The sequence below is a fragment of the Cryptomeria japonica genome, chromosome 5 (assembly GCF_030272615.1).
Source record: "Cryptomeria japonica chromosome 5, Sugi_1.0, whole genome shotgun sequence".
In the NCBI taxonomy this organism is placed as follows: domain Eukaryota; kingdom Viridiplantae; phylum Streptophyta; class Pinopsida; order Cupressales; family Cupressaceae; genus Cryptomeria; species Cryptomeria japonica.
Genome location: NC_081409.1, coordinates 160,696,530 through 160,709,661, shown reverse-complemented (window position 1 = coordinate 160,709,661; position 13,132 = coordinate 160,696,530). Strand labels below are relative to the sequence as shown.

At 34.4% G+C, this 13,132-nt stretch overlaps 1 protein-coding gene across 1 annotated transcript; it reads right to left on the bottom strand.

Annotated features, from left to right (window-relative positions):
• Positions 1–11,489: 11,489 nt before the first annotated feature.
• On the bottom strand, positions 11,490–12,107 carry LOC131072668 (36.4 kDa proline-rich protein-like). The gene has a single exon (XM_059220189.1). The coding sequence runs from the start codon at positions 12,046–12,048 to the stop codon at positions 11,668–11,670; it is 381 nt and encodes a 126-aa protein (XP_059076172.1). The 5' UTR covers positions 12,049–12,107; the 3' UTR covers positions 11,490–11,667.
• Between the last annotated feature and the right edge of the window lie 1,025 nt (positions 12,108–13,132).

The following is a 13,132-nucleotide window of genomic DNA, read 5'->3' as shown; positions in this document are numbered from 1 at the left end:
CCACACACACACACACACACACATATATATATATACATACATACATACATACATACATACATACATACATACATACATACATACATATATATATATATATACATATATGTATATGTATATATATATGTATGTATGTACATATATGTGTGTGTATGTGTAGATACACACACGCACACACACATATGTATGTATATATGTATGTGTGTGTATATGTGTGTGTGTGTGTGTGTGTGTATATATATATATATATATATATATATATATATATGTATATATATTGGTATATATCTATATATATCTACACACACACACACACACATATATATGTTGTTGTAGAATTAAAGTATGAAAATCTAAAGCTTATTTAGGGTGGATAATATTTTTATGTGAATATTGAAATTATCTACAATTCATAATGTTATAGATGCAAGTAAACATTGTTATGCATTTTGGGGTTTGCATGCTTACCATTTGATATTTCAAATTTGTTAAATTTAATTTTCCTAAATCTAGCATGAGACATTATAGTGATATTAGAGATAGTTTTACTACTAACTTGTCCACATTTAAAGTTGTTGTATGTCAAACTTTTATGTATTCCAATGATAGAGTAAGAAAGTATTATTAGTCGATAGGCTATGTATGTGAGCATAGCCCACTAGAATTCAATTCCTCACACTGTCGGCTAAATTTTAGTTTTACTTTTTTTACGGCTCCACCTTGTACAACTTTTTATTATCATTTATTATAACTATTTTTTGAATTAATAAGTGAAACTTACTCCTACCATTCCTCATGCTATGATTTTCTTCATCAAATGATCGATTTCTTCTTCTACTTTTGTGTAATGGAATCCACTATGAGTGGATTACAACATAGATTAGCTAAATAAAATGTACAAACTTAAAAATAAATTTGCCATAAATTTTTTTTAAAAAATTCAATTCTTCTGAAAATAAATAAAATGTAGAAATGCATTCTATTTATAAAGAATATGCTTCCTAATTGGCAACCAAATTTAACAAGTCTCTACTAAGAATTCTCTCATTGCAAAGTGAAATCCACTATCAAGGGTTTAACTCTCGTAAACATAATACATCTAACTACCTGAAGGGTTAAAAAAGAGAAATAGAGACATAGATAATGGAATAATACTAGCCTAGATATCTTAATACACCTATCTAAAATACACTGAGAGATATCAGTCTCAAGGTGCCTATTTTAAATTGTTGTTGAGAATAGATAGGTGCCTCGAGACTGATATCTCTCGACATATTTTAGATAGTTGTATTAAGATATCTAGGCTAGTAGCTTTCACAACATGACATGTAAAGTATTAATTTATCCTACAATGACAACACATGGTTGAGCATGTGACCATGTTAAAAAAAATGTTACAACTAAATATTTTAATAAAATATGATATATTTTTTAATGGACTTAACATTTCAAATTAATATAAATAGAAGGAAAAAAATATAAATGAATTAGTTATTTGAAAATAAATTATTAAAGGCAATGGGTGGAATAGTGTGAATAAACACAAACAAAGTGTAAATGAATATTGCAAGTGTAAAACAAGGTAAGTAATTTTTACTTTATTTTGATTCAGTATTTTTCTTGCGTGAAAGTTTTATAAAAAAAAAAATTGCATGAAAGTTTCAAACAAATTTAATATAAAATTTTAATGTATTAGATAGATGTGTTAAAAAATTTAATATTAAAAGTCATTAATATTAATATTGGAAGTGAAAGTTTCAAACAAATTTAATATTAATACTGCAAGTGAAAAACGAGGTAAGTCATTTTTACTTTATTCATTATAATGTTTTTCCTGCATGAAAGTTTATTCATTTGAATGTATTAGATAGATGTGTTAAAAGTTATTAACATTAATATTGCAAACAATGTTAATTTTAATATTTAAGGAATCTAATATTACAAAGAAGTTACAATAACATACAAATGTGGAATTAAATCATTTTAGGCATGATAGGAAAATTTATCTACTTTTTTATTTGCTTTCTTCACTTGAGCATAGTCTTTTAAATCAAAGCAAAAACAATGAGAATCCTATTTTGCATGAGGGTTTAATCCTACTTATTATGGAATACGCCAAAGCGCATGAGGTTAAGCCTTCCCTTGTTGTGAATAATCCTAAATCATTGGATAGCCATGATGTGAATGAGGTATCCAATACCAAGTTTGATGAGAAGGATGTGGGTGAAGTGGCCATGGATTGGAATGACCTCCATGTGTCTGATGGCTTAGATTATCGATCGTCGAAGGATGAGGGTCCCCCATAGAAATCTACTCTTGACAATAATAATAGCAGGAAAAGAAAACTCATTTATAGACATGTAGCTAAAAATTTGAAAACCCCTTGTTGGTTCCCCAAATAAGAAAGGTGGGGTTTACACTGGAGCAGATAGAAACCAAGTTGAGTCTTTGAATATCTTTTAGAACTTGGACCAACTATGACAAGGATATGTAAATCCATCTACACTTTGGGCTTTGCAAAACTTGGGAGGGTGATCCCTTAATGAATGTTATGATCTCTATGTCGTACTCACAAATTCAAATAAAACAAAGCAGATAATCTCATATGCAGGCTTAACAACAAGGAGAATGCTCAAGGATGGCAAATCCTTTAGTGATCCTCAACCAAATCGGAGCATGAGATGGATAAATGTGAAATAAAATACATGAAGTAAAATATGTTCTGATATTCAACAATTAGGTAACAAATACAAAAAAAATGAGTACAAACTGACTATAAAGACTTCAGACAAACTGTGACCAATGCCTTATTCCATTGGGAAGTCAAATTCATGAAATATAAGATGAATTACAGCAGAATTTATCAAAAAGCATAATGATCTAAGAATATATTTCCTTATAGTATATCTCAACTACAACCCAATCCCAAACTACTTATCAAAATCCCTACACAAACCGCACCACTCTACAATTTCGTTCAAGCATTTAATTGATCCCTTGGATCAAAGCATAAACAAACATTACATACATCATAACAATGTAATGAAAGAAGGAAACCCTTGATTCACTTTCATTCAAAAGATAGTAGAATCTTACATTAGAGAGAGATAAACTTGAATTGTATTTCATTAATTCAAATGCTATATCTATCATAAAATAGTATACAATTTAGTCCTTCAAAACTTGCATAAAATATGACACCAAACTCATTATATTTTTCTCTGCAAAAAAGACTTTATACTTTGCTCATTCCAACTGAAACCTGTTACATGGGACTTATGACTCTGACTTAGAAAGACTTAGTACATAAATCAATTTTAGAACCTTGTCTCTTGGCCTTCAATTCCCTTTTATAGAAAATAAGGGAGAAAACAAGCTATCAGCCAGAGGAGACACCTATCATTAAAAAATGATCGGTTACCCATAATTCAGGTACAAAATAATCCCCTTAAGTAATGTCACAGCCAAGACCAAATATCTGCAACTGATTCAATCATAGCACTTCATGCACCTTATCCCTTTTTGTTTTTGTCGATGAAGATCTGAGATGGACCCACCTTCATGTTGCTCACGTCCAAAAAGTGACTGCTACAAAGAATCAAAACTGCCTGCCAGACTGTTACATCACATAGTTAGCTAACTAACTATTTGATTTCCTCATTCATCCTTTAAGTAAGTATTACTCCATTTGGCATATTCTTGATTTGGTGGCCATTTGAAATTCATAACCTCGTCAGCTTTTTCTTTGTATGGAGTATACTTAACTGCCATTTGATTTGCCTCCCTTTCAAAGGATTCAAAAAAGTTTCTTGTGCATATTATCTTGTCCATGTTGTCTTTGAACATGGCAGTATCTAATTCATCACAAATCAAGTCCATCTGAGTGTTGATGACTCTTTCTGCCTCAGATTTCTAGTGTTTTAAAGGCTTAATTTCCCCACTTTCATCCTCAATACCCGGCAAAAGAATTTCATTCAACTCACTAAAATTTTGCATCAACTCTCTTATCTTTCTTTCTATATTGTTTGGCAGCACCTAGGCTTCTTGCATTGATTTTACCAACAAATAAGTTGGCTAAAGCATAGGTGGCCTCTCAGCATGGTACTTGGAAGCCATTGACATTATTCTAAGCTCATTCCCCCTTTGTAACCACTTTGTAAATAGAGGGATTGCCACTTCCTTATCTTTGTCAAAACTTTGAATAGCATTAAACAATAAAGAATATAAAGAATGAATGCTATTTAGTCTACTATCCACCTTCTCATTCAAATGAGTTAGCACAGAGCTAACTATCTCTCTTTGTTTTGTGGCAGCCTGATCCTCTGACTCCTTTAACTTATTTTCTAACTCATTGACTCTCTCCAAAATTTGAGCTCTTGTTGGATTAGTAGATCTAGTGGGCTCAAGCTCTTCATCAACATATGGCACTAGTGGTGTGATGGGAGTGTCAATCTCACTATCAAATTGAATTGATGCATCTATATGTGAGACTGGTGGAAACCTAGATGTTGATGGAACTGATGCAATTGAAAGAATTGAAGAGGATGCTCCTATCTATTTCTGCTCAAGGAACTGAACTTTAGTTTGCAGTTCCACACACCTCTATTGAGCTACAATGTAATCATTGAAAAGATTCTCAAATTTCTTCATTAGTTCCTGCTTTTCCATAGCCCCCCTCTTTGAAATTTCATGGGCCAATTTGGCCACATCAACAACTAATTTTGAGGCCTCAACATTTGATGTATCAGAGGCTCTCTTTATAATGAGGCTTCCTTTCAAGTTTCAAGCCTCCTAGGACCCTATTCTAGTGCCCATATTTCTAAGGTTGCATAGTCATCTACAGATTCTGATCCCTTTAGTGCCAACCTTGCTTTTTCTTCTGAACTAAATTGTTGGTCTTTTTATTTTCTGATTGCATCAAAAGACACTACATCAGCTATGCCCCACTCTGGCAGAATTAAAACATTGACCTAATTTACAATCATCCTACCTTCACCTGCAGTGATTCCTTTGAATTCCTCCATCATTTCACTCTTCACCTCTTCCTGGTTCTCCTAGTCAGATTTGTCTGGCCTTTGGGCCATCCTCTCAGTGCTTCTCCTCTTATATTCATCTATATTCATCTTCCATACCAATTGAAGGAAGGAAGGGCTTTTTAAAAAAGCTTCATCCTCGATAAATCCATCACATGCCTCGTTCCTGCGATCTCTAAAAGCTCTTCCCTAAATATCCAGAGGAATGGGGTCCAATTCCAAAGTGGGTAGCACTAGAGGAATACCAATCTGAATCTCTGCATTTGTAATTTGAATAGTTTCCTCCTCCTGTTGTTCTTCCAGGTGTTTCTCTTCTCCTTGTTCTTCAACTTGTCTTAGGGGTGAAAGAGGCACATGTGGTGGTGAGGGACTTTTATCTGAATCCTCAAGATCAATGATCTTGACTCCTTTAAAAGGTCTTACTTGTACCTTTGGGGTTGGTTCTTCTTTTATTATTTCTTTCCTTTCCTTCTCACCAACTTTCTATTGTCCCTGTCACTACCACTATCATCTTCACTACTTGTTTCTTCTCATACCCTCTTTATTACAACACCACTTGTTGAAGGAGGCACTTAGCTAGGTCTACTTTCTTCTACCCCATTTGTTCTATGACATGGAGGAGGAGGTGAACTAGGCTATTTCATCCTCATCTGATGAATCATGGTTGCATCTGTTGTTGTGATGGGTGTAGGTTGTTGTATATTTTTCCTCTCTACTTGTCGGTCGTGAACCTCCTCAAGTTTGATTCTATTCTCTTTTAGTGCAATAATTGCTTCATCAAATTTGTTCATGATAAAATCAACTTTGGCAAAGAATGGAGTGAATTTTGTAAATTGATCATAATTGGGATTCATTTTTTGTACAATAGTTCATAGCTTCCTAAAAGTAATCTATTTTTCCTTCCTCCGATCTTGAGTCATGAAATCAAATTCATTTCTAATTATATCTTCAGGGAAATTGTTCCCATGAGGCAATTGGCCTCCTTTTATTGTTTGCTTGAAAATATTGTAGAATGCCTCTGGGTCACTGTGTCTGACTGTGCTAACCCCCAAGTGATATGGTACAAAGATTTTATCAAAATGCACATGTCCCCCTTTCATAATTGCAAAGTATGGGATGATAGTACAATCAGGGAAAATAGTCCCCTTGCCCCTACCCTTCAGCTCCTTGTCATGTATACAACCTATTTGCCATATTACTTCAGCAAAACCTAACCTCAAAGGAACATTAAAAGGTAGTACATGCGGTTGACTAGGGAAACCACAAAATTTGATAATTGTACTAACAAGATAGGAGATAATCTCCCCTCAATTGTTCTCAATTCTCATAAGTGACAGCCCTTCCTTTGGTCTTACAAAATCATGCAGTTGTGTAAGAATCCTTGGTGGATTCATTATTAACCTTTGGCTTAATCTAGAAGAAAAACCATTATCAAATCTCACAAAACTAGCTTCTTGCCTGTCCCAAGACATGTCCATACTCCATAGCTACACCGATATCTCAATATTATCAACTGTTCTTTTAAGATTCATGGTACCTTCAAAATAATCTGCATTTCTATACAATAACATGTGCATTAACAATGAATACAAATAGAAATGGGTACTAAATACATCATTCTTAGTATCTAGCAACCCCTCATGAATGTTTTCTTCAAGATACAAGGCAAAGTCCAAATCCACTGTAAAATCAGGATGTTGAATCTATATAGCCATATACATGAAATCTGGTGGCATGACTGTAATAGGGTGGAAACCTAAAATCTGGAATAGAGAAAAGAAAGTGGCCTGCAAATACTTGGCGAAAGCACCAATAGGGATAGGCTCCACTGAACTTGGACTAATATGGTATGTTGTGCCTCCTGCTTTTGCCAAATGGGCTGGAAGGAGATTAGCTCTTATTTAACCCTTCATTCTGTAGTATTATGTTTTTAATTCATTCAAATCAACCTGAACCATGGTGGAAGAAGGTTCATATAATTAAAAAAAAACTGGAATTCCTCCCTTCTGATTGTCAACAAAACTTCTCCTTCATTTCCCCATATTACTCTTGAAACGAAGTCAAATCTGTCTGCGACTGCCTTAAGGAGGTCGACATCCATGAATACATTGGGCACCACTAACTTGCCCAAATCATATTGCCAAGCACTTGAAAATTGGGATTGCAAATTCCTCTATCCATACCATAATTTAAATATTTCCACCTCAGTCATGGGTACCCTAGCATTTGAAATTGTATATGCCTTATCAACTAGCCCTTCTCCTACGGTTTTTCCTTGCACAAGTCTCAACCCCTGATATTTATCATTTGTCAAGGGTCTCAATTGGTCAAGAAAATCATCAAACATATTCCTCTTCAAATACTCTGTCTGTCTTGAGTGGTTTCATGAGGGAGTCATCCTACTTGACTAGGACCTTTTGAACAACTACTGACAGAAGGAAAAGAGAAACTAGGGCTTAACACAAGACCGGTAATTTTCAACACAAAAAAGTGAAAATTCTCACCCCCTTTATGCTTAAATTTTAAACCCTATGGAAATTCACAATCCTTCCACCACAGTTCACACAATTTGTACTTTCAACAGTTTTGAAAACATAGAATAGGTATTTTAGCAACTTTTGGCTTTGAATGCACTAGATGAACCTTAATTTCACACTGTGAGAACTCGTTTAAATCTCCTTCTACTCTAGAACTACCTTCTGATCACTATTAAATTACTTTGTGAGTTGAGAATAATTTTGAAAAGGCTTTTACTATCATTCTGGAACCAAGTGTCACCATCTTGTTCACCATTACTGCTTGTGCGAGTGGAAAAACAACTCGAATTCGTATTTGAAATAGGTTTGAAATTGGACCATTGATTTTATCTACACTGGTATATCACACAATCAATACTAGTCAATCTGATATTGACCATCACATGTACCAAGCAGACCCATCAAAAGCATGGCGTGACATCTCCAACTCATCATCGTCTTCATTGCTATCAATGACCCCCACCATTCGGCTTATCTCAGCCCGCCCTAGATACATGGCATCATCTCATGATGTCATGATCATTAACCTTTGAGAATGTCCATCTGTGGGGTAGCGAGAGTCGTCGGATCTGTTTGGGCATTATCCTACTAGCCACGATGCCTTCCTTCTCTAGCCATTTAACGATCGAGCATCGTTTTGACCAAATTTAAAAGATCTTCGTCCATTAACATGCGTGTAGATAATAGGAAACTTTAGTAACCCAACTGTTATCACAAAGACATCAACATAAATACTTAAGCTTGGACTTAAGAAAATTTTATGCAGTCGATGAAATATTAAAAGGGAACTCGCCTAGGAGAACTAAAATGCAGACTTAGGAAAATATAAGAACTGCTAAACAAATTAATGGCTAGGACATAAAAAGGTTCCGCCAACGTTACTAGAATCCTCAGACTTAAGTGAAAAAGGTAACGTGAGATTAAAACAAGTTTAGGGTTTTTAACCAAGACTTAAACAAAAGTACACAAAACCCTAAAACCTTAGCCTGAAGCACATGATAGAAAACAAAATTTATCCAGAAAGACTAGTATTTTTGCTGAGGCATGAAGATTTTTGCTAGGTGATTTTCAGGACTATCACCCCCCATTCAAAGCCCCAAGACTTGGGCCTTCAAAGTTCAAAAAAGAAGAAAATAAGGAAAGGGATGGACACAAAGGGTAAAGGGGATGATGAAATCAAACTGGATATCCCCCTTAATGTGGACCCAGGGGAATATAGAAAGGAAGAAATGGGTTTTGAAGTGCTCCTAGCTAATTCTACTATTAACTAGGAGAAGTGTTTTCACTGGGTGAACAGTGAAATTGCCCTCTTAAAAAAGGGCATCAATGATAGAGTCAACACCTGCACACACAACCCCATGCTAGATAAAACTGACAAGCTCTTGAGGATGACTCAAAAATTAATGGAAGATGTTAGGGTTATGAAAACCAACCATGAGTCAAGAATTGTTCGTATGAAAAAACGTATGGAGGAATTAAAGGACAATCTCAGGGGATTGGAGGAAATAAGAAAAGAGGCTATGAATAATAGCGTGGAAGGCCTAAAAAGGGTTAATGAGAAAATTGCTATTCAGAGAGTATAGCCACCTAGTAACGTTCCACCTTCAGCCTCCAAGTTGAGTAAGAAAAGTTTGGAGATAAACACATAGGATGTGGATATGCAAATTATATAGAAATCCAAAGACCTGTGCAGTAGAACGGTTGGATCCTTAATTTGTATTGCACCAAGGAAGAGGTAGGTTTGTTTATCAAAGAAATAAGTTCCTTATAATGTTTTCTTAATTGGCAGATGTAATTTCTAGAAATTATTTGACCAAAAAAAGACAAACCATCTTTAGAAGGCTTTGGATGGTTGTCCATACTCTATTCCACTACTCCCAAGATGCTAGAAAAAGATTGATGCCCATAGTTATCATCACCAATGGAGTTGTAGCATACCTTTGTTACAGTATCATTGCAAACCCATGCCTTGCACAATATCAACCAAGGCTTCTATTATTACCAACACTCAAGGTTCCCTGACCCGCAATCCATCCATAGTCATCTTAGAGAAAGTTAAATAGTTTAAACAAAATGAAATTCATGGAAATATAGCCATCAAAGTTCTAAGAGTAAGTTAAAATTAAAATCTGCATGCAAGAGTGTTGCAAAAAGTTAAGTGGGTTTTCTAATGTGCAAAAACATATATCGTTAAAGTTGGAAAACTGATAACATAAGATTGATATTCTAGTGCTCAGGAAAACTGCAAACATATATTGTTAAAGTTGCAAAATTGCAAACATATATTGATATTATATGTTTACAGTTTTTCAACTGTAAAAACTATCCCATTTTCCCAAAATTGATAAAAACCCCACAACACATTTTCCACCAAATGAGAGCTCTTTTTAAAGTAGCACCTACCTACACATCTAACGCAAGTGTCATTTGATTATTAGCAGTAGGCAAAGCAACCTAAAACAGGTTGAAGCAAACGTGAAGGTGTTTAAAAAATGATTTCATCTGCAAGTCTTTTGTCCATTTCAGTGTTTCTTATTTCTCTTATTTTGGTGTAGCTAAGGACAAAATCTACTAAGAACTGTATTTATGTCTTTCTGCTCTTCTTTTAAATTCTAGGTTTTCCAATGTCTACATTAAAAAAAAAAACAGGAAAAGAAAGAGAAAGAAAGTGTTATTTTAATAAATGGTAATTTCATATGGCTTATTAGGGTTTGCAAGGTAAACACCTGCTGCTCTCACTACCATTGATCGACCTTGTTGTTTAGGTTCCTTGTGAGCTTCATAAAGCCTTGTCTATTTAGCACAATAAATATGGTTTTTTATGTTTAGATCTTTAAAATGAAGATTTTATGAAACAAAGAGCTTTAATGGTTAAGCGTACCCTGAGCACATCCATCTGTAGACGATGAGTAGCTCTTGAATCCATTAAAATTACGTCTCTAATTTCTTCCATGGATAAACAATTCTGGTTTCAGTTTTTTTTCGATTGGAATACACATCCAATAAACATAAGATCGATATTTCAGAACTGCAATCATATATTATTAAAGTTGGAAAACTACAAGCATATATCAATCTTATGTTTACAGTTTTTCAACTATAAAAACTATCCGATTTTTCAAAAATCACTAAAAACCCCACAACACATTTTCCACAAAATGAGAAGTCTTCTGAAAGCAACACTTACCTGCACATCTAATGCACGTTCTGCTTGATTAGTAGTAGCAGGTGAAGCAACCTAAAACTGGTTCAAGCAAACACAACAATTTATTTCGACCCAAATCTGCAGAGCTTCCTTCGTTGCCTCTTCTGATTGAGCAAAACCAAACAAACAATTGAATATCAAAACTCAGTGCTAGAAACAAAAAACAACGGTAAAACCTAGCCATTAATGTGTATAAATGACATTCAATGTTCTCACGCCTCAAACAACTCCTCACAGATTGCATTTAATAAAGTATATATTTCACTTTACAAATTTTACATTTAAAAAAGGTTAAAATACTTTTGTCATCGAATCTTATCTCATTTTTATAGTCTTTCCTAATATATTTGATAAACTCTCTATAATACTATATTTGACGAAAGTACAATAAGCTGGCGGTCACACTATATAGCCCCTTGTTTAAATTCTTCTGCTTAAAATAAAAGGTCAAATCAAACTAACGCATTAAATAAATTCAAAATAATCAAGCCGATATAATACTATATTTATTAGTTTATTAATAAAGTATTTATTTGTCACCGAAAAATGGCCACCGCAAAACCGATTTGACGTGCAACTACCTCGCAACTCGCACGGACCTTTGCTATCACCGAAAAATAATGCTCCCCGTAAAACAAATTTACCGTTCCTGCAAAAAAAAACCTCCGGAACACTGACAATTTTCCGAGCATAAATGCCCCCACGGAAAGCCTATCGGCTTAATAATATGTCTATTTAAGTCTAAGAAAGTACATATTATTTATCCAGATAACTTCAATTAAGATAGAGAGCAGGGACTGATCTCTGCTATATGAAGTCAACATTATATGGTAGATGTAGGCAACAACCATTGACTTCTGCTTATTCCAAGTACATAGTTATAATAAGCAACTTACTGATCAGGGCATTTGAAGCCTGGAGGAGGAGTCATTCCACAAGAAGCAATAAGCTGCAGTGCTACTGGAACAAGTATATTGAGGTTGAGAAGCTTAGCCCTTATTGCTGTACACAAACACAATGCTACCTCCAATGCCAAAACTCCTTCAATCACAGGGCAACATTGGTTTACAATTGGGTCTCCAATGCCTATGTGCACAAGGCCACTAAGCACTTCAACACAGGCCCCCAGCTTCAGAGCATCAAGTGGGCATTTTGCTGGAGCTGGAGCTGGAGCTGGAGGAGGTTGAGGAACAGGATTCCATGCCATTAACACTCGCATGCTGGTTGCCACCTCAATCATAACAATAAGTAGCACTGCTACAGTTTTCTTCATTGTGCTTCCCTAAGCAGACTCTCTAAAACCAATGCTATATAGTAAAAATGTACTCTACAATTTTTTGGTTGCAGAACAATGGATGATTTAGGGAATGCTTATAGCCATGAGAGGCCACTTGATTTTCAGTGGGGCAATTGAGTGACGTGTAGAAGTGGCATAGTTAGAGATGCATGTGACCATTAAACATAGTCATCTATTTCCTGTTGTCGTCGGCAATGAAGTCCACATTCATAGGGAAGTCGATAAAAAGAAAATGTTCATTCAAGAATAACAAAATTTGATTTCTGTTTCAATTATTTGCAATTGATTCCAAATACCACGTTCAAAGTTTGGAATTATAGGAGCACATCATTATAGGATAGAGAAGGCTGATTTCTTATGTTATAAAATAATCTGTCATATCGAATTCTATGGGGAACAAATGCCATTGTCAACTGGTTCAATTGAAAATGAGATATCGTTTATTAATGAGACATAAAATAATGTTTTTTAATAAGATTCTTTGGTGAACAAATTGACATTGTCAACATTATTCTTGAATTTAGAAAAGGCTTGCAAAGAAATAAAGCCGGATTGTGAGGTTATGGATAACTGACATCGAATCAATGAATAACGTGCTATTGACGGTTTTAGTGTAATAAATAGAATTTGCCTTTACAACTGCTCGAATTCGAAAATAATTTCAGAACTGTCTAGGCAAGGCTGGCAAAGCTTAGCCTTTCTGTTTCTTGAGGTTACGTGTTTAGAAAAGCATTTGCAAGTAGCCAAAGAAGCATAAATTTTTAGTTGAGCAAGGATTCCCTTGCCATAATCTTGTAGATTCATATGATGTTATTATGGGGTCTGGGCTGTGTATATTGTATGGAGTTATTAGTACTTCACTTGGCAATACTAATTGAGTAATAGTTTCGTTTTAAAATATATTTGATTTTTATAAAATTAAGATTTATATTTCTAAAATTAATATGTTGTAGAAATTTCATATGCTGTAGAAATATTTTATTCGTATTATGATTGGTCCAAAAAAAATTGGTATTATAGGAACATTTTTGTTTAGGAATGATAGACTTTGTAAGTTTTT

Bases quoted from the DNA above. Each gene is read 5' to 3' on its own strand.
- LOC131072668 (XM_059220189.1), bottom strand. From the start codon at position 12,048: ATGAAGAAAACTGTAGCAGTGCTACTTATTGTTATGATTGAGGTGGCA.